General features: G+C 46.0%; 2 protein-coding genes across 3 annotated transcripts; one reads left to right on the forward strand and one right to left on the reverse strand.

The window, feature by feature from the left end:
- Window positions 1–866: 866 nt before the first annotated feature.
- Window positions 867–6,985, forward strand: b3galt4 (UDP-Gal:betaGlcNAc beta 1,3-galactosyltransferase, polypeptide 4). 2 transcript variants are annotated; one of them, XR_008760495.1, is made up of 3 exons: window positions 867–1,001; window positions 1,806–3,313; window positions 6,120–6,985. XR_008760495.1 is itself a non-coding variant. In XM_055932082.1 (2 exons), the coding sequence occupies exon 2, from the start codon at window positions 2,088–2,090 to the stop codon at window positions 3,204–3,206; it is 1,119 nt and encodes a 372-aa protein (XP_055788057.1). In that variant the 5' UTR covers window positions 868–1,001; window positions 1,806–2,087; the 3' UTR covers window positions 3,207–6,985. The 2 variants fall into 2 exon arrangements, 1 of the variants encoding a protein (XP_055788057.1); XM_055932082.1 differs by having other exon boundaries at window positions 868–1,001; window positions 1,806–6,985.
- Window positions 6,986–9,478: 2,493 nt separating this feature from the next.
- Window positions 9,479–21,053, reverse strand: wdr46 (WD repeat domain 46). The gene is made up of 14 exons (XM_055932081.1): window positions 20,951–21,053; window positions 20,187–20,411; window positions 20,011–20,091; window positions 19,754–19,866; window positions 19,573–19,660; window positions 17,562–17,623; window positions 17,300–17,404; window positions 17,044–17,194; window positions 16,300–16,535; window positions 15,931–16,084; window positions 13,931–14,078; window positions 13,614–13,804; window positions 10,232–10,345; window positions 9,479–10,087 (listed from the first exon to the last, which is right to left on the reverse strand). Exons 1-14 carry the CDS (start codon window positions 21,005–21,007, stop codon window positions 9,968–9,970), a joined length of 1,845 nt encoding a protein of 614 aa, XP_055788056.1. The 5' UTR covers window positions 21,008–21,053; the 3' UTR covers window positions 9,479–9,967.
- Window positions 21,054–22,374: the final 1,321 nt, after the last annotated feature.

Genomic DNA, 22,374 nt, shown 5'->3' on the forward strand with positions numbered 1-22,374 from the left:
TGAATGCATTCAGTTGTACACCTGACTAGGTATCCCCCTTTCCCCATATTGTACACAAACATCTTGAACTGGGAAGAGGTGGATAGACACTAAGTGGTCAGTTTATTAGGTACACCCATCTTGTACGGTTCGGAGCCTCCTTTGCCTCCAGAACAGCCTGAATTATTTTGGGCATGAAAAGGTTGCTCAATTGCAGACCATCTCTTCTTGTAAAAGCTTATGTCACATACAGAGCTTTAGCACTGATTAGTACTAAAATGTAGTAGGGCAGGGTTTCCCAAACTCGGTGCTCGGGACCCCAATGGGTGCGCGTTCTCTTTTTTGCCCAAGCACTACACAGTTGTTTCACATAATCAAGTAATGATCAAGCTTTGATCATTTTATCAGTTTTGTAGTGTTAGGGAAAAAACAAAACGTGCACCCCTTGGTGTCCCGAGGACTAAGTTTGGGAAACGCTATAGCAGGGCTCATAAAGAAATATTGGCCACATTATGGTCAAACATAAGTCTCAAGTATTAAGTTGAGACTCTGATGGTCATCAAAAAGCAATAATTATAGGCATACAAGTAGTGTAGCATAACCCTTACTGTTTAATAATGCTCAGAAGGGTCAAAGATACTTGACAAGATAGGCTACATTTACAAACACGTCCACAAGATGTCATGCAACTATCAAGAACATAAGAATTGTCAAATGCAATAATATATTCTAAATCTATCTTCTTCTAATATCTTCTCTACTAAGCCTATAGCCTACGAATAGTCCTACATTAAAAAGAGAAACGCACGACCACAAGCAGTCTATGTCGAATACGTGTATTTGCATGAATTGACCTCATCAGTCTGTCTTCAACATTAAGTGCATGGTACAGCCTGCATCCGGATGTGACGAGATTGTTACTGCATTATGCTCAGTGGGGAATATTTGAAGCCACAATATTGCGGAGGATAACGGAACCATGGACAGGATGTGTTGACATGGTCGTCTTCATTGGATTCAAGGTTTGATGTTATTGCATTTTTATTTTATAGAGTGGGCACCATTTATAATAATAATAATAATAATGCAATAATACATATATTCAAAGTCCCAAATTCGCTGGCGCCTACAGTTGAATACTACAGAACAATGATAAGCAATAGGCATCCGATATGTATCAATTTCTTTCGTAGCCTAATATAAGATCAGGATTGGGGTGTCTTCAATCATACTTACATCATATTTACATTTAAAAACAAATAAATGTAGTATATTTCAATGTTGCGTGCGTAACGCTCTTGTTGCCAAAACGCTCATGACAACTGTAGGCTAGTATCCAGTAGCCTATCAGTACCAAATCATGGTATACTGTTAAACTGCATTTTTATACGTAGGGGAAGTTCTGTAGTGTAAGTCTTATTGTTTTCCCTGTAAGTGGTTGGGTGGAGTTTTTAAGATTAGGTTAATCATTAACAGACTGCACGATGTCTCAGTTGGTGGTGGATGTGTAGTTGGATGTGTAGCCTATACGTGTAGTCTATGGGTTAGTGTGATGTTTATGATCAGGATATTTATATAGCAGGAATCAACTGCTACACATCTTATATTTTTAAAGGATCGGTCTAAGCGACAAAGGATACCGCTCATTCAGAAGCTTTGCCAGGGTCCTCCTTTAGGAAATGCTTTCTCTCTTTTGTTTTCATTTGCGCTGAGAATAACGACAACGCTTTGACGCACAGTATTGTGGGATATGAAGCCATTGACAGCTCCAGGCAATGTGTGTGTGTGTGTGTTAACCCGATTCTATTTGCCTCTATAACGCGCAGCTTCCCTGGCCTGCTCTGGATACAGTGATGCAGCACTGAATGGACCTCTCGTGCCACCTGCAGAGTGACAGCATCCAAGAAACACCCACCAACAATCTGGAGAGTTATCTGCAGCCAACCAACTGAGGGTTGAGAAAGACACACAAGACACAGCAAGGAAGTAAAACGAGGAAAGATAAGAATTCTGAGTTATAGAGCTGGCGTGAAAGAAGACAGGAGGATAAAGAGAGAAGGGGTGAGTTGTGGAGCTGCCTGAGTGCTGCAGTGTGGAGGTTGGAGGTCATGGTGGGGCGGGGCCTGTGGGTGTGTAAGCCCCGTTTTGGTAAGCGGGGGCGGTTCGGGGTGGTGCCTGCTCTCTGTGTGCTGATAGTCAGTGCTGCCCTGCTAGCTCTGCTCTTCGTGGACTCCATTGAGTCATGGGCCACCTCCATGAACATGAACACAATGGTAGAGGCGCAGGGGGGGATCATACTCCCACAAAGTGTCCCCCCAACTAGACCCGAGGAGTACCTCCTTATGCCCAGCCCTCTCGTCTGCCAGCGTGCCAAACCCTACCTCATCGCCATGGTGACCTCCGCCCCAGCCAATCAGATGGCCCGCCAGGCCATCAGGGACACGTGGGGTGGGGAGGTGGAGGTCAGGGGTCATAGGGTCATGACCTTGTTCATGGTCGGGGTGGCCTCTGACCCTGGGCTAGCCAAGCTGCTGATAGAGGAGGCCCGGGAACGAGGGGACCTGATCCAAGGGCGCTTCTGGGACTCCTACTCTAACCTGACCCTGAAGACCCTCTCCATGCTGAACTGGGCCCGACACTTCTGCCCCCAGGCCCACTTCCTGGCCAAGGTGGACGATGACGTCCTGTTCAACCCCGGGGCCCTGCTGCGCTACCTGAACAGGAGCACCATGACCAACACCTACGAGCATGGGGACCTGTACCTTGGCCGGGTCCACCTTCACGTGGCTCCAGACCGAGACCCAGACAGTAAGCACTACCTCCCTAGAGGGGCATACCCTGCATCTGTCTTCCCTGACTACTGCAGTGGCACTGCCTACATCCTCTCTCGCTCCACCCTGCTCAAGATCTCCTTGACTGCCGCTGCCTCACCTCTGCCCACCCCTCTGCCCCCTGAGGACGTGTTTGTGGGTCTGTGTGCCCGTGCGGCTGGAGTGCTGCCCTCCCACTGCCCGCTGTTCTCTGGTGGGCCCGCAGTGCCCTACGGGCGCTGCTGCTACCAGGCCATGGTGTCCATCCACCACATCTCCCCCAGAGAGATGCTCCGGTTTTGGGCTGACATCCACTCCCCTCCCCCCTGCTCCTGGCTGGGCCTGCGCGCCTCCCTAGGGGTCTGTAAAGTCCGGGCCATGCTGGGGACCTTTCTGGGGGTGGATCAGGGGCTGTGAGGGGGGTGTTGCCCTCGTGGATAGGAAACTATTGTGTTTTGGGGGCTGTGCCTCTGCCAGGATTTCAATACTGTGAATAGCACAAGTGCTCTATTTCATTGGGAATGGTAAGGAATCACTGTGCACTATGAAAATGTGCTTTTATTTTTATAGCTTTTTAGGACTATTTGAATGTATTTTATGTTATGTTATAATGCTGGCATTTTGTCAAAGCTGAAGGAATATGAATCAGTAGTTGAAGGGAATTAGTGTGAAGATATATTTAAGACTGCTAGAACACACACAGACACATACTGTAGACCAGTGTTTCCCAACTCCAGTCCTCCAGGACCCCCAACAGTACACATTTTAGTTGTAGCCCCGGGCAAGCACACCTGATTTAACTTGTCAATTAATCATCAAGCCCTCATTGAGTTGAATCAGGTGAGTTTGTCTGGTGCTACAACTAAAATGTGTACTGTTGGGGGTCCTGGAGGACTGGAGTTGGGAAACACTGCTGTAGATATGTAAATATTACTGACCAGGAAACACATAACCTACAGGATATTTGCCATTAATGTAAGAATTTAGAGTAATGTTATTAATGCATAATGGAATGTTCTACTAATTAAAATATAATTTTATTTTTCACATCCGCTTAATACAACAGGTATAGACCTGACAGTAAAATGCTTACTTACAAGCCCTTAACCAACAATGCAGTTTTAAGAAAAATACCTGTTAAGTAAAAAATAGATAAAGTAAAAAATAAGAAATAAAAGTAACAATTAAAGAGCAGCAGTAAATAATAATAGCAAGGCTATATACAGGGGGTACCGGTACAGAGTCAATGGTTAGTCGAGGTAATTGAGGTAATATGTACATGTAGGTAGAGTTAAAGTGACTATACATAAATAATAAACAGAGAATAGCAGCAGTGTAAAAAGGGGGGGGGGGGGGGCAATGCAAATAGTCTGGGTAGCCATTTGATAAGCTGTTCAGGAGTCTTATGGCTTAGAGGTAGAAGCTGTTGAGAAACCTTTTGCACCTAGACTTGGTACCGCTTGCCGTGCGGTAGCAGAGAGAACAGTCTATCACTAGGGTGGCTGGAGTCTATACCACTGCCTGGTATAGAGGTCCTGGATGTCAGGAAGATTGGTCCCAGTGATGTACTGGGCCGTGCGCACTACCCTCTGTCGTGCCTTGTGGTTGGAGGTGAAGCAGTTGCCGTACCAGGCAGTGATGTAATCAGTCAGGATGCTTTCAATGGTGCAGCTGTAGAACTTTTTGAGGATCTGAGGACCCATGCCAAATCTTTTCAGTCTCCTGAGGGGGAATAGGTTTTGTCGTGACCTCTTCACGACTGTCTTGGTGTGCTTTGACCATGATAGTTTGTTGTTGATGTGGACACCAAGGAACTTGAAGCTCTCGACCTGCTCCACTACAGCTCCGTCGATGTGAATGGGGGCGTGCTCGGTGCTCCTTTTCCTGTAGTCCACAATCATCTCGTTTGACTTGATCATGTTGAGGGAGAGGTTGTTGTGTTGGCCATGTCGGTAATATGTATGTACATGTAGGTAGAGTTAAAGTGACTATGCCGGGTGACTATGCCAGGTCTCTGACCTCCTCCCTGTAGGCTGTCTCATCATTGTCGGTGATCAGGCCTACCACTGTTGTGTCATCAGCAAACTTAATGATGGTGTTGGAGTCATGCCTTTCCATGCAGTCATGAGATGAGTGAACAGGGAGTACAGGAGGGTACTGGCCCCCATGTTGAGGATCAGCGTGGCGGAAGTGTTGTTACCTACTCTTACCACCTGGGGGCGGCCCGTCAGGAAGTCCAGGATCCAGTTGCAGAGGGAGGTGTTTAGTCCCAGGATCCTTAGCTTAGTGATGAGCTTTGTGGGCACTATGGTGTTGAACGCTGAGCTGTAGTCAATGCATAACATTCTCACATATGTGTTCCTTTTGTCCAGGTGAGAAAGGGCAGTGTGGAATGCAATAGAGATTTTATCATCTGTGGATCTGTTGGGGCGGTATGCAAATTGGAGTGGGTCTAGGGTCTCTGGGATAATGGTGTTGATGTGGGCCATGACCAGCCTTTCAAAGTACTTTATGGCTACAGACGTGAGTGCTACAAGTCAGTAGTCATTTAGGCAGGTTACCTTAGTGTTCTTGGGCACAGGCACTATGGTGGTCTGCTTGAGACATGTTGGTATTACAGACTCGGTCAGGGACAGGTAGAAAATGTCAGTGAAGACACTTGCCAGTTGGTCAGCGCATGCTCGGAGTACAGGTCCTGGTAATCTGTCCGGGCCTGCGGCCTTGTGAATGTTGACCTGTTTAAAGGTCTTACTCACATCGGCTACGGAGAGCGTTATCACACAGTCGTCCGGAACACCAGAGTTGCTTGCCTCGAAACGAGCGTAGAAGTAATTTAGCTCGTCTGGTAGGCTCGTTTCACTTGGCAGCTTGTGGCTGTGCTTCCCTTTGTAGTCTGTAATAGTTTACAAGCCCTGCCACAAGACAAGCATAAGGTAATCAGCTTACTGTAAGACTGAAACAACCTGCAAAAGGACTTAGTATATAGTCTCTTCTGTATAGCTACTATGTAAGATTACTTACTGCCTAAGTAGACTCAAGCTGCTTTCTGAAAAAAAAGTTATGAAAAATTAGCACTAAAGATGCATGAAGTTGCCAAAATGCAACTAACTCTTGCTTCCACTTTAATAATATGGTGAAAATGTAAATGATGGTTTCTCTCTTCCCCCACCCACTCCAGATCACTCCAGTAGTACCAAGCATTTTCTCGATTATGTATTCAGCTGAAATGTCAATCAAAACAAGTGGTTTTCTTTCATTGTTTCCTCTCATCGACTCCTGTCCTTCATCTGAACTGAATTCTGAATAGATGATTTGCTTTCATCTGTGCAGTTCTATAGATAAACTTGAAGGAACAAAGGAAGAAACAGAGGCAGAGGGAGCACCTCAGTACACAGTCAGCCCGTCTTCCCTGGTGGTTCAACCGCTATGGTCAGTCAGCAGCACTCAAGACATGAAGAAGACCAGATGAGATGGACTGCCATAGGCGAACACATACACACACAAACACACAGATGCAGTATTTATAACCCCGCTTCAATAACTTATGTAACTGTCATGTTTAGCAAGTAGAGTGTGAATAAAAGACATGCATTGGTTTTTCTGGGCTGGGAGGGTAATGATTTGTCTGACCCAGAGAGGGATTCAGTCCACTGCTGCAGAGGGCTCTTCTGTAGTCAAGAGGGTTGCGTTTACACAGGCAGCCTAATTCTGATATTTTTCCCACTAATTGGTCTTTTGACCAAATGTATATCTTTTTACATCAGATCTTTTTCAGAGTTGATCTGATTAGTCAAAAAAACTATTAGTGAGAGAGAAAAAATCTGAATTGGGCTGCCTGTGTAAATGCAGCTGAGGAGATCCAATACAAATTAAAATGCAGTTTTCAACATTATTTATGAGTGTATGTTGTAGACAAAGGGACATCTCTTGGATTTTTGGGGGGGATGTATTATTGGGGAGTGTTTCCAATAACCTTTTCAATACTAACGTGAGAAGTGAACTGAAACATTGTAATTCGCATTGTTTGAACAAAGACAGATCCGGGTAGCCATGTATGTTCTTCCTCCTCCCTCACCTAGAATGAATATTGAGTATTCTATTCTGTGAAGATGTATTAGTATGAAGGATGTGTGAATGTACTCAGAAAATGTGTGTGTGCAAGAATGGATTGATAAATAATAAAGCCCTCAATCATACCCTTTCTTAGACTGAATATCTTTGGAACTGCAATAACAGTCACTCTCACCTTTTAAACTACTCGCTCTCTATTTCTCTTTCCCATTTACTCACTCAACTCTCACACTCACACCCTCTCACAATCTTTAACAGTTGACTTTGCCCCCTTTGATTTTCTGTCCAACTATGAAACCTTTATATAAGGATAAGATAAGGATAGGACAATTACAGCTGGGTGTGAGTAGAGGCTTGCGGGTTAGATGCATATAGGTGATGAAAAGAGGAATGCAAACAGTGAGCCGGAAAGATAATTAAGCAAAACAAAGTCCGGCCACAGCTATAACCTTCCCTCGTGGTTGCCTAGCAACCATGGGACAGGTATCTTATTCTACCCATTATATGCTTAACCAGTTCTAGTAATATTTTCTGTCATTTGTGACAACAAACACTTAATTGTAAGTGGTCAGCTGGAAAGAAGGCTTGAAGCAAGACCTGCATGCAATTAATGGACCAATGTCAATGAGCATTGATAAAAACATTACTGAGTGAGGTAAACCACACTTGTTACCGGTCTGCTTAGAAATGTTAACAAAACCCCAAAGAGACGCAAACATTTCATGCTTAATTCTGTTGCAATTGTATTATTCAGAGGTGGTGTTACCCTCACATAGGGAGTAGGAAGCCAGTAAAGGTGTTGTGGTTGCCTTGAATATCAGTGAGCCCCTGGCCTTCATCGAGATGCAGGTAGACCACATCCCCCTTCTCCAGCTCCAAAGCCTCTAGTCACAAACTCATTACTCCCATTGTGGTTGATCCATTCCAAATCATTGACTGGACATTCTTATAAAACCTCACACCCATTACAGCAGAAGCATGCCGATCGCAGGCGGTGAATCTGAGGTAAGACTCCTTTCACTAGTAATGATACCTGTAGTTCGGTTGTAGGCTGTGCCTATGTTGGCGAAAACTCAGACCAGTGATGTCTCAATGTTGAAGGGGCTTGCAACGCTGTCACCCAAGCCAGCAGAGAATGCCACTTGTGATCTGTGTTCTCTCTTCAGCTCTTCCACCTGGCTCTCACTGGCTGTCACTCTGGCCTCCAAGGTGGGCTTTTCTTTCTTCAACCTGGCTCTCACTAGCAGTCACTCTGGCCAAGGTGGGCTTTTCTTTCTTCCACCTGGCCTCACTGGCTGTCACTCTGGCCTCCAAGGTGGGCTTTTCTTTCTTCAACCTGGCTCTCTCTAGCAGTCACTCTGGCCTCCAGGGTGGGCTTTTCTTTCTTCAACCTGGCTCTCACTAGCAGTCACTCTGGCCAAGGTGGGCTTTTCTTTCTTCAACCTGGCTCTCACTAGCTGTCACTCTGGCCTCCAAGGTGGGCTTTTCTTTCTTCAACCTGGCTCTCACTAGCTGTCACTCTGGCCTCCAAGGTGGGCTTTTCTTTCTTCAACCTGGCTCTCTTTAGCTGTCACTCTGGCCTCCAAGGTGGGCTTTTCTTTCTTCAACCTGGCTCTCTCTAGCTGTCACTCTGGCCTCCAAGGTGGGCTTTTCTTTCTTCAACCTGGCTCTCACTAGCTGTCACTCTGGCCTCTAAGGGTGTTTTGTATTTCTTCAGCTCCTCTACATCATTCTCAGTCACCCAGTCCAAGGCTGCATTCTCTCTAGTTCCTCCACCTTGTTCTTGTGGCACGGCAGTACGGTCTTAGCAGCACTCAGCTCCACCACCTGGCTTTCACTTGCATTCAGTCAGGCCTCTATGGCTGACAGGTGTGCTGATGGGCTGCATTGTTTCTCTTCAGCTCCTCCACCTTCCCAGAGTCTGACCTCCATGTTCCTCAGCTCTACTCTCTATTCCGCCACTGTGATTTCCTGGTTGTGCACCAAGTCTCTCAGCTCATTCCAGATTCAGTCAACTTGAATTGTTGTTGTAGTAGTTTCACCTCTCACCCCGAGTCTGTGCTCCAGACAGACAGAATAGCAACACCAGCACAACTACAGCACCCATCATTCTGAGACGATGCCTCTTCCCAAATGATGTACTCCACAGGGCTCAGTCCCCCTCTTTATACACACATTTTAGTAAACCCACATGAGAAAGTTGGTGTGGAAAGTTTTAAAAAAGTAATAAAAACCATCAAGGAGTAACAAGAATGTTCATGTTCACAGAACATTTTATCCCAATGTTCTCAAAGACTGTGGAAGAATCTAAATATCAATAAGTATGCATTTTGTTTAGTGGTTTCAAAAAAAAAACATTGGTAAAGCTGTGCTAGTATGTCACACTGATATGACATGCTGGTAGTAGTCAAAGTCGTAGTAGTGTTTGTGTAGATAAAACTGATGGTTGGTTTTTGCTTTCCAGCAGACCGAAAGAGAGCAACGGGGATAGATGACATTTCATCCTACTTTTGACTTCCACGTCTGTAGCATTACATTAAAGTTAATTGACACATTATAGAGGTAGAATGTGGAATCTTTTGCCACTGATGGAAAAGGACTGGTCAATACGCCACAAATACTTTTTTTGTGAACAAATGTTTTTTATTTCACAAATGACATGTGTTTTTTTATATAAAACATTTGTCAAGTAACAGTATTAAACTATACTGAAAACACCGATCATAATTGTCACAATAGAGAAGGGAGGTGATTATACTTCATGACAGCCTTTCCAACTGACATAAATACACTGACAGCATTTTACTGCACCCACAATAACATCTGCTAAATATGTGTATGTGACCAATAAAATTAGATTTTGATATGAAATACACTGACAGTTTATAAATGTCACACAGAATGAGCTCAGGGCACTGATTATGATGCAGTTCCAAGTCATCTCATACAGTTTGGTATGCATGTTCTGTGTGTCTGCAGTGGCTGTTGGAGAATTCTGGCTGGGATTCGGAGGAACATGTCCCATACTCAGAATGTGCCCTTTATCTGAAAGGTCAACGCTCAGTCCCACAGAGGCGTCTACACACACACACACACTGGTCCCTGTCTTACTTCCTGAATCTGTCCAGAGCAGACTTCTGACCAGCTGCTGCCGCCTCTTTCTTCTCTTTCTCCTTCCTCTCTTTATCTATCTTCATCCTGTCTTCCACGGTTTGCCTGATCACATCCTGAGTGGAGGAAAGCCACCAAGAGCGGGTAGGAAGCAGAAAGACCAAGGGAGACGCACATAATTAGTAAAATATCAAAAGATGAAATAATGAAGACATAATTCCATATAAATTGCATGGTGTCTTTGTAGTAATAGAACTCACCCTCTGGTCCTCATGTGCCACTTGCTTCTTGCGCTTTTCCACTTTTCCACTTGAACTCCGACCTTTGGTCTTTAACCTTGGTGTAAACTTCTCCTTGGCCAGCGGGTCAAAGCCCTGAAATCAAACCACACAACATTCAGTCTCACAACATCAATGCATGATTGTGGGAAGTGTTGGATGTAGCCTGTCAACTATGTGTCTGTCTATCCCTGTTCTCTCCTCTCTGCACAGACCATACAAACGCTTCACACCGCGTGGCCGCTGCTACTCTAACCTGGTGGTCCCAGCGCGCACGACCCACGTGGAGTTCCAGGTCTCAGGCAGCCTCTGGAACTGCCGATCTGCGGCCAACAAGGCAGAGTTCATCTCAGCCTATGCTTCCCTCCAGTCCCTCGACTTCTTGGCACTGACGGAAACATGGATTACCACTGATAACACTGCTACTCCTACTGCTCTCTCCTCGTCTGCCCACGTGTTCTCGCACACCCCGAGAGCTTCTGGTCAGCGGGGTGGTGGCACTGGGATCCTCATCTCTCCCAAGTGGACATTCTCTCTTTCTCCCCTGACCCATCTGTCTATCGCCTCCTTTGAATTCCATGCTGTCACAGTTACCAGCCCTTTCAAGCTTAACATCCTTATCATTTATCGCCCTCCAGGTTCCCTTGGAGAGTTCATCAATGAGCTTGACGCCCTGATAAGTTCCTTTCCTGAGGATGGCTCACCTCTCACAGTTCTGGGTGACTTTAACCTCCCCACGTCTACCTTTGACTCATTCCTCTCTGCCACCTTCTTTCCACTCCTCTCCTCTTTTGACCTCACCCTCTCACCTTCCCCCCCTACTCACAAGGCAGGCAATACGCTTGACCTCATCTTTACTAGATGCTGTTCTTCCACTAATCTCATTGCAACTCCCCTCCAAGTCTCCGACCACTACCTTGTATCCTTTTCCCTCTCGCTCTCATCCAACACTTCCCACACTGCCCCTACTCGGATGGTATCGCGCCGTCCCAACCTTCGCTCTCTCTCCCCCGCTACTCTCTCCTCTTCCATCCTATCATCCCTTCCCTCTGCTCAAACCTTCTCCAACCTATCTCCTGATTCTGCCTCCTCAACCCTCCTCTCCTCCCTTTCTGCATCCTTTGACTCTCTATGTCCCCTATCCTCCAGGCCGGCTCGGTCTTCCCCTCCTGCTCCGTGGCTCGACGACTCATTGCGAGCTCACAGAACAGGGCTCCGGGCAGCCGAGCGGAAATGGAGGAAAACTCGCCTCCCTGCGGACCTGGCATCCTTTCACTCCCTCCTCTCTACATTCTCCTCTTCTGTCTCTGCTGCTAAAGCCAATTTCTACCACTCTAAATTCCAAGCATCTGCCTCTAACCCTAGGAAGCTCTTTGCCACCTTCTCCTCCCTCCTGAATCCTCCTCCCCCTCCTCCCCCCTCCCTCTCTGCTGATGACTTCGTCAACCATTTTGAAAAGAAGGTCGACGACATCCGATCCTCGTTTGCTAAGTCAAACGACACCGCTGGTTCTGCTCACACTGCCCTACCCTGTGCTTTGACCTCTTTCTCCCCTCTCTCTCCAGATGAAATCTCGCGTCTTGTGACGGCCGGCCGCCCAACAACCTGCCCGCTTGACCCTATCCCCTCCTCTCTTCTCCAGACCATTTCCGGAGACCTTCTCCCTTACCTCACCTCGCTCATCAACTCATCCTTGACCGCTGGCTACGTCCCTTCCGTCTTCAAGAGAGCGAGAGTTGCACCCCTTCTGAAAAAACCTACACTCGATCCCTCCGATGTCAACAACTACAGACCAGTATCCCTTCTTTCTTTTCTCTCCAAAACTCTTGAACGTGCCGTCCTTGGCCAGCTCTCCTGCTATCTCTCTCAGAATGACCTTCTTGATCCAAATCAGTCAGGTTTCAAGACTAGTCATTCAACTGAGACTGCTCTTCTCTGTGTCACGGAGGTGCTCCGCACTGCTAAAGCTAACTCTCTCTCCTCTGCTCTCATCCTTCTAGACCTATCGGCTGCCTTTGATACTGTGAACCATCAGATCCTCCTCTCCACCCTCTCTGAGCTGGGCATCTCCGGCGCGGCCCACGCTTGGATTGCGTCCTACCTGACAGGTCGCTCCTACCAGGTGGCGTGGCGAGAATCTGTCTCCGCACCACGTGCTCTCTCCACTGGTGTCCCCCAGGGCTCTGTTCTAGGCCCTCTCCTATTCTCGCTATACACCAAGTCACTTGGCTCTGTCATATCCTCACATGGTCTCTCCTATCATTGCTATGCAGACGACACACAATTAATCTTCTCCTTTCCCCCCTCTGATAACCAGGTGGTGAATCGCATCTCTGCATGTCTGGCAGACATATCAGTGTGGATGACGGATCACCACCTCAAGCTGAACCTCGGCAAGACGGAGCTGCTCTTCCTCCCGGGGAAGGACTGCCCGTTCCATGATCTCGCCATCACGGTTGACAAATCCATTGTGTCCTCCTCCCAGAGTGCTAAGAACCTTGGCGTGATCCTGGACAACACCCTGTCGTTCTCAACTAACATCAAGGCGGTGACCCGTTCCTGTAGGTTCATGCTCTACAACATTCGCAGAGTACGACCCTGCCTCACGCAGGAAGCGGCGCAGGTCCTAATCCAGGCACTTGTCATCTCCCGTCTGGATTACTGCAACTCGCTGTTGGCTGGGCTCCCTGCCTGTGCCATTAAACCCCTACAACTCATCCAGAACGCTGCAGCCCGTCTGGTGTTCAACTTTCCCAAGTTCTCTCACGTCACCCCGCTCCTCCGCTCTCTCCACTGGCTTCCAGTTGAAGCTCGCATCCACTACAAGACCATGGTGCTTGCCTACGGAGCTGTGAGGGGAACGGCACCTCCGTACCTTCAGGCTCTGATCAGGCCCTACACCCAAACAAGGGCACTGCGTTCATCCACCTCTGGCCTGCTCGCCTCCCTACCTCTGAGGAAGTACAGTTCCCGCTCAGCCCAGTCAAAACTGTTCGCTGCTCTGGCACCCCAATGGTGGAACAAACTCCCTCACGACGCCAGGTCAGCGGAGTCAATCACCACCTTCCGGAGACACCTGAAACCCCACCTCTTTAAGGAATACCTAGGATAGGATAAAGTAATCCTTCTAACCCCCCCCCCCCCTAAAAGATTTAGATGCACTATTGTAAAGTGGTTGTTCCACTGGATATCATAAGGTGAATGCACCAATTTGTAAGTCGCTCTGGATAAGAGCGTCTGCTAAATGACTTAAATGTAAATGTAAATGTAATGATTTATGACAAAGTTCAGATTTGTCACCATCTTAATTCTCAATATGCAATATCCCTCTGCTAAACTGCTTCCATCCCTTGGTAGTACTGACCAGTACTTGGACCCTGTCCTCATGTCTCTGTTCCCAGGTGGAGTGGTCCACCTGGCTGAGCTGGCTAGGGTCCAGGCCAATCAGTTCTGGCTGGATCTTCTCCAGTAGGGCTTTGACCTCCCACTCCTGCCTCTGCTTGGCACTGCGGTACGGGTTGGCATCCAGACCGTCAAAGTTGGGCTCGCCAGCACCTTACGGTGGAGAGAGAGCACGGAGTTAGAGACTGTTCACCAGGGTTGGGGTCAATCAGAATTTAGATCAATTGGACACGCCACACAGGAAGGAGAATATGGATTGAATCTGAATTTCATTCTGACCTGGTACGACCATGCTAGTGAAGCCCTCTCCATGGCCCACCCCTAGGACGTCCTCAAAGGGGCAGAAGTGCACACCCCACACTGAGCCCTTTGCCCTGTGGGCCATGTAGGGCTTGGTCACTGGGGTGCCCCACACATCTCTGTACACCTACACAGACAAGCAGACGTGACCACAGAGATATCAACATGAGCACAGAGGTTCCAACAGAGAAACACTCAGACATTTAAGGAAAGGTTCACCATTTTTGAATGTTATATTGTTTTGTGCATCTCTGAGGGATGTTCTATCGGATTCCCTGGGTCAGTTCACGTTTATCTGAGTTATTGCCGTACAATCCGGTATGATGTAGCACCGTGATAAAGTCGCTCTCACTACACTGGAAGTTAATAGGAATACGACTTTTAGATCACAAAAACATATTATACATGTCAGATTTAAACACTGGTCGCTGTCATAATGCGGGAGGTTGTCTTCTCTTGAATGTGGCATTGATCATATTTTTGCAATATTCCTACCTCGATAATTTTTTTATTTAACGGAGGGTCTAGCACATTTTTTCCTAGTTGTCTGCCTCTAGTCCAGTGTGCATTGCGCCGTTGCCAGAGATATTATAGAAAGGAGATAGGAATCCAATGAATGAACATATAACGCCCCACCCAGCATACTGTTGACCAATCGCGTTCATGTTGTCGTCACGCGGTTGCTAAGCTAATCGTCACGCAATCCCTTCTCAAAGTCAGTGTATATGTCGAGAAACGTCCCTATTTTCCTCAAATATGTGATGGCACGATTCCAAATCTATACGATACCACAGATAGCAAGTTCTTTATCTCAATTCTCAGAAAAGATTTGTAATGTTGTACTTAGTGTTGACGAAATTCGTGCCAATGTTGTTTTTTTTGTGCTAGCGCCCAGTAGACTCCCATTCACTCCTTGATAACTAGCTACGTTACATGCTGATATTGTCTTTGGTATTATCGTGTGTAGCAGCGTTTTCTAGCTAACTAGGCAGTGTTGTAGAAATTACATAATTAGTCATGCTATCCCGTGTTTTACTGCTTAGTCTCTTGTTATCTGCTAGTGTTTTTTCTAACCTGAAACAAACGTGTCTTTGGGCATATAGCTACGATCCGTTTAGGTGCGACTGCAGCATGTGAGACATCCCGTGGGTTTACTATCTGCATGAAATCAGCTGTGTAGAACCTTTCAGAAAGGATCACATTATAGTGTGAACTGTGACAAACACAGTTATACGGTTGAGCCCTTGCACTATCTTAATCTGCACAGACAATGCAATCGCCTTTTACACAATCTTCCACCCCTGTTTCCACACATCTGCTAAACTGCCACGTAGACAAAAGAGGTTGTACTTTTCTATAAAAGTAGAGACCCGATTATGTTTGTTAAGCTTTCAACTCTGTACCATTCTTGGTGATAACATTTTTGCGGTCTCTCTTCCTATAGAATTTCTCAAGACAGCAGCCCAGAGAGAGAATTGCATTGTGGATTTTGTAGTCGACTTGAGCTGCAGATTTCCACAATGATGTTCCATGTTGCTAACAACCTTATTATAACACCAAAAGGAAACATTTGTTCACAAAAAAAATATTCTCCTCACAGTGTTATTTAACACTGTAAATTAAAGGAATGAGGGGTTTTGGGTAGATTTTTCCTTTAACGAATACTCAGTGGGAAAAAAAAACAGGGTCAGGAAAAGTACAGAGAGTTTGGACAGCATTAGAGCTGGGCACCGTGTTGCTGCCTCAGAGCAATCCATTCTCTCCCTCTTAATGAGTATTTGAGTTCCGGTTCCAGTTCTGTCAATTCCATTAGTATGCTTGGTTCTAGATTCAGTGGACAATATAGGTCAATATAGCTCTGAGGCATTACCATGGCTTGCTGGAATGGAACTATGGAATAGCAGTGTCAAGAAGACCACAGGAAAATACAAAAGGCATGGGACAAAAACATAGGCAAAATTATAAGCAGCATGTATGACCTGGACTATGTCTCCTGTGGCGGCGGACAGCAGGCCCCTCTGACTCAGAGACAGGCAGGAAGCTCCCGCAGGCAGGAAGTAGGACTGCAGGGGCCGGTAGGATCTGATGTCATACACCTTCAGCTTCTTGTCCATGCCAGAGGTCACCATGTACCTGCACAGACAGAAGAGTGTTACAGGACAGCCCCCTGCTGGACATTTTAGGGAAGTACACCAGCAAAGACCAATCACAAAACACTGACCCAAATGTGGATATCATATTGAATACAACAGCTACACTGCACAACATAACCACCCTTTCAATGGCTGAGAGACCAAAACCACTCATAACAAAACCAGAACTACATTATGTCTTTGACTGGGACTCACGTGCCAGTCTTGTCGACGGCGACAGAGCGCACCCCTCCCTGGTGGCAGAGCATCTTGACAAGTGGCTCTCTCTGGTTTGGCGTCCAGAGGGTGACAGTGCCGTTGGAGTGGCCCAGGTGGATGATGCCGTTGTGAGGGTTATGGGCCATCACATCAAGCCGGCCAGCCTTGGTGCAGATGGCCACCACCTCCTTACCCACTGACACATCCAGGTACTGCAGGAAGCCTGTCGCACTCTGGAGGAGGAGAGGTAACAAGACAGGGGGGTAGAGAGAGACAGGATGAGTTCACGGGTGAGACTACAATCACCTGTTGTGTTGAGTAACCTGAGACAAGTAACCTGAGACCTGAAGACTTGTGTAACCCCCAGAGCTTGCCTTTATCTTGATTCACATATGACTAGCCTCCCGGGTGGCACAGTGCTCTAGGGCACTGCATCGCAGTGCTAGCTGCGCCACCAGAGTCTCTGGGTTCGCGCCCAGGCTCTGTCGCAGCCGACCGCAACCGGGAGGTCCGTGGGGCGACACACAATTGGCATAGCGTCGTCCGGGTTAGGGAGGGTTTGGCCGGTAGGGATATCCTTGTCTCAGTATGTAAAAATGTATGCACTCTACTGTAAGTCGCTCTGGATAAGAGCGTCTGCTAAATGACTAAAATGTAAATGTAAAATGTAAATCACTCATTACACAATTGATTCCCCTTACACAAACACACATATTACAACGTTAGTATAAGTTTACACACTGCTGTAGCCAGCAGGAAGTGGTAGGGGAGAAACTGCATGCGGAGAACATCGTTGAACTTGCGGATGCAGTGGAGCTCGATGCCCTTGTTGTCATAGATATACAGCCACTTCTTCTGAGCCACTGCAAACAAAGCCTCGCTGTGGAGCCACCTAGTGGACACAGAAAAGTACAGATTAGGATGAGTTAATGGGAGGAGGAAATTATGCCTAAAACTGAATGTAAATGAGTGTGTGAATGTAATTGTGTGTACTCACTTTACATCGTTGACTGTCTCCATCACATTCATCTCACACATCAACTGTTTGGACTGCCAGTCCAGGCAGGTCACGTGACCTCTCCTGCCACCAAGCAGCAGGTGTCTGGAATATAGGGAACACACACATACAAAACATCAGACTTCCCAGGACTAAAACAACTAATCACAATTAATTTACCCAGCAAATCCAGCTCTAACAATAAAAGCACAAACAGAATATCTGGCCTGCTTGCACAGAACACACTCAACATGAAACTGACCGCCCAGTCTTGCTGTAATCCAGTCGGTAAGGCCCAAACTGAGACAGGGTCAGGCTAAAGTACTGTGGAGGGAGAGAGTGACAGAGTTAGAAAACAACAATAATAATACTACATTTGCATGGATATTCTTTATTATTTGCAGTCACAGTACCCTACATGACAGACACACAGTACCTACGTGACACACACACACACAGGCTGGGAGCAGCACAGGGGCGGTGGCAGAGCCTCTGGAGCACTTAGGGGTAAAGTGCCTTGCTCAATGGTGGTAGTATACAGGGATATTGAACCCGGTAACCCTCCGACTGACGGACCCTTCCCGTCCGGCTGACGGACAGATTCCATCCCAGGAAGCTTGGGGGTTCAAACCGGCAACCCTTATTACTGGCCTGGCTCTCAACTCAATGATACCACCACCCCCAGACAGATCCATCGTTATAAAAAAGACAGAACTCAGATCATTTCTGCCTGTGGGAAATTGAAATGACATATATAAAAACTGGATGAAAATGTAAGAAAAAAATCACAACAGCTGTGATGGAAGCAGCACATTTCAGTACAATTTTATAAATGTAGTAAGATCTTTTGTTTGTTTGACGCGGTGGGATCTTTTTGCGACTGTAAAATGTATTATGTGAGAAATGGTGGTGAAAACTGCTTTATGTGCAAATATTAATATAAGAACCATTATTTCGAAGGAAACTTGGGAGTCACATGATGACATGGTGTGTGGTCCTCCCACTACGACTCTGGAAACCATGCAGTTTATTAGGCTACAGATAAATAAGTTACAGGGTGGTGAAAGTGATTGGTGATAGTCGGACAGGGCCACAGTGTCTCCTGACCCCTCCTGTCTCAGCCTCCAGTATTTACTATGTCGGGGGGCTAGGGTCAGTCCGTAATATCTGGAGTATTTCTCCTGTCTTATCCGGTGTCTTGTGTGAATTTAAGTATCCTCTCTCTAATTCTTTCTTCTTTCTCTCGGAGGACCTGAGCCCTAGGACCATGCCTCAGGACTACCTGGCCTGATGACTCCTTGCTGCCCCCTGTCCACCTGGCCGTGCTGCTGCTCCACTTTCAACTGTTCTGCCTGCGGCTATGGAACCCTTACCCGTTCACCGGATGTGCTACCTGTCCCAGACCTGCTGTTTTCAACTCTCTAGAGACAGCAGGAGCAGTAGAAATACTCTGAAAGATCGGCTATGAAAAGCCAACCGACATTTACTCCCGAGGTGCTGACCTGTTGCACCCTCGACAACTACTGTAATTATTATTATTTTACCCTGCTGGTCACCTATGAACATTTGAATATCTTGGCCAGGTTCTCTGTTATAATCTCCACCCGGCACAGCCAGAAGAGCACTGGCCACTCCTCATAGCCTGGTTCCTCTCTAGGTTTCTTCCTAGGTTCTGGCCTTTCTAGGGAGTTTTTCCTAGCCACAGTGCTTCTATACCTGCATTGCTTGCTGTTTGGGGGTTTTAGGCTAGGTTTCTGTACAGCACTTTGTGACATCAGCTGATGTAAGAAGGGCTTTATAAATACATTTGATTGATTGATGATGAGCTCGATGCTCCTTTCCAATAAATATCAAGGGTCTTATTCTGGTGACATGATGATCGATGATTGACTGCCATTTCACAAATAAGAATATTCTCGCTCTTATATCAATAACAATCTCATGTAGACTAGCCTTCCCGCACCGTATTTGAGAGCTGTTGGCTAGAGCGTATGTGCCAAGACCAGATAAGCACATTTGCTATTTAATGCATGTTTTTGTGACAAAACTATTAGTAGAGTTGAAAATGCGATGGAAACACATTGAAATGTAGACATTTATTCGGTACATGAAAACGTAAGCGAAAAAGTAAATTGTGTGCACTACATCATCATTTTTATCTGCAACAAGTCTGTTTAGTGGAAACATAGCACTGGTGCGAAAATATGCATATTTGCATGAAAATCTGTCGCCAATTGGATGGAAACCTAGCTATTGCCCCTTCAGTGTCTCACCTTTGCCCCTGCGGTAATATCCACAGCATCAGCGATGTCATCCTGTGAGATGGTGCATGTGTCCTCATCTTTGTCTCCCTCCAGGAACCTAAGACCAGAGAAAAACAGAAAGTTGCAGAGACGATAGCGGGACAGCCATTTTTGTCTACTAAACTTGGCCCTGCAAATGTATTGACATTACCCAGCATCCTCTGGGAGCATAAGGTCATATCGTGCATTCTGCTTCTGGGCCAGGTCTGAGGCAGCCTCTGATCGAATGACCACATCTCTGAGCTTGTACTGCGGCCAAGGGGGCTGGGGAGAGAGGGATGGGGAAAAACCTTACAACTTACTAAAAAGTTACCGTACATGTACAAAACTATGGTTTCTTTTCAAAATTAGTAAGTGACATTATTCTGACAGAATGTCTTGGTGAATGTGCATTCAAACATGCCTCACCAGTTCTCCCTTCACTCCCCTCTTGAATTTTTTCAACTTCTCTTCAGGGACAAGTGCTGAGCCTGGGAATGGATCTGATTTCTGTGGGATTTAATTAAACATTCATGAAAAATACTTAAAGGATAGGGTGAAACATTTCAAGAATCTTCAGTGATACAGATTGGCCTACCACTTACCCCTGATATGACCTTTTCTCCTGCCCCTCCTCGCTTTCCTCCTGCTCGCTTTTCTCGCTTTCCTCCTGCTCCTCCTCGCTTTCCTCCTGCTCCTCCTCGCTTTCCTCCTTCCTTTGTCCTCGTCTTATTTTGTTGCGGAGTCTGTTCGTTGTTGTCCCCTTCTTTCTGTTTCTTTCCATCATTCTTCCCGTCTTTCTCTGTGCCCTCCCAGTATCTCGTTGGAGGCTGATTGCAGAACAAACCGATATCAATCATGAAGTCAAATAACAACACATTAATTGGAGCGGACTGCATTTTTTTTGTATGCTGTCCATTATACATATTACGAAAAACCTTAACATGTTACAGATAATTAACTTTTTCATGTGCCTTTACACCAGTTTCAGTGGTAGCTAGACAGACAGTAGAGGCATCGACGCTTACGTTACTAACGTTAGCCCTCAAGAAGAAAGAGTAGCTAGCTAAAAGTAAAGGGATTTCAATAGTATACTCTCTATCCAAACAAATGAAAACGTATCAACAAAATGGCTAGCAAACAACGCGTTTTGAGAAACTGCTGCAGCAGTCACTAAATCGTTAGCAGTGTAATGTTACTGAAAGCGTTGAGAAAATTGGATAGGGGATCAGGGCTACAATCAGTGTGTAGCCTTTAATCAGCGTTGCAGGATCAAAAAAGTAGGACCGAGAATAGAATATAGCTACATTAGCTGATCAGATGTAAGTCATCTACTTGTAAACGTGTTATGATAAATGTAAAACTTTACCTTTCTCTTTTTCCCCACGTGTGGTTTTCTCAACATTGTCTCGTTGGACGCCGCCATCTATGTTGTGTACTTTTTAACTTCCGGTAAGAACTGTTACGTCATACGCACCGGCTGACTTCTTCTTCGATGAGGTTTAAGGGCGGTTGGCATCCAATATGTTGAATTACCTACACCTACTAGACTGGAGTACAACTCCCTTATACTTTGCTTGAAAAAAAATAATAAACAAACATCTAACTCACCCAAAAATAATAAACAAACATCTAACTCACCCAAAAATGACATTTAAAAAATATTTAAATTAAATACCGCTCTACATATCAGGGGCTCCCGAGTGGAGCAGCTGTCTAAGGCACTGCATCTCCGTGCTAGATGCGTCACTACAGACTGTGTTTTAATTTCAGGCTGTATCACAACCAGCCATGATTGGGAGTCCCATAGGGTGGTGCACAATAGGCCCAGCATCGATTGGGTTAGGGTTTGGCTGGGTAGGCCGTCATTGTAAATAAGAATTTGTTCTTAACTGACTTGCGTAGTTAAATAAAAGGTCAAATAAAAAACACTCCACTATTTAAATATATTTAGTCCTACCTCATGCCAACAACCTGAAAGGATGGGACATCACCACTTAACACACCCTGTAACTCTTCTGATGTCAAGTCTCGCACAACCAAATACCTCTGCAGCTGCCACCACAACCTCAATTTTCTGCGACTTACGTTCCATCATTGCAGTACAGTTGATAACCATTGCTATAAATGCAAAAAATCAAATCTTACTGAAACATATATCACTAGTTGGTCTATCCCTCTGTACTGGTACAGATCTACTACTCACAACACTCCTCTCAGGATCCCTCCCCCTTGACCCATCTTCCTCTACTTTCTTCACTTCCTCAGCATATGACATCTTCTGCATTACTCTAACCCTGGAAACCTCAACCTGCACGGGACATTTCTGATCCCCAGGCCCATGGGCACCCCTACAATAAACACATACCACTACTTTCCCCAATGCTACACATTGCTTTGTCTCATGCCCTTCTGCACACTTCTCAAACCTCCCTCCTACACACTGCTGCCACATGCCCATAAGCTTGACACTCGTAACAACGTAATGTATTTGGCCCAAAAGCTCATACAGGATAACTTATATATCCTAATATCACTTTTTCGGGCAAAGACTCAACATCAAAACTCAAAAGAACAGACAATGACTGTTCTGTTTCACTACTCTCGCCACCCTGTCTGCGTCGCACCAAATGACGAGCATCACAAATGGCTGACTTCTTCTTCTTCTGTGAGGTTTAACGGCGGTTGGCATCCAATATGTTGCATTAAAAGCACCCACCTGGACTATAGTATAAATCCATTACACTTTGTGAAACAAAAGGGGAAAGGTGAAAAAAAAACACCCTTCCAACG

The sequence above is a fragment of the Salvelinus fontinalis genome, chromosome 8 (assembly GCF_029448725.1).
Source record: "Salvelinus fontinalis isolate EN_2023a chromosome 8, ASM2944872v1, whole genome shotgun sequence".
NCBI classification, from domain to species: Eukaryota; Metazoa; Chordata; class Actinopteri; order Salmoniformes; family Salmonidae; genus Salvelinus; species Salvelinus fontinalis.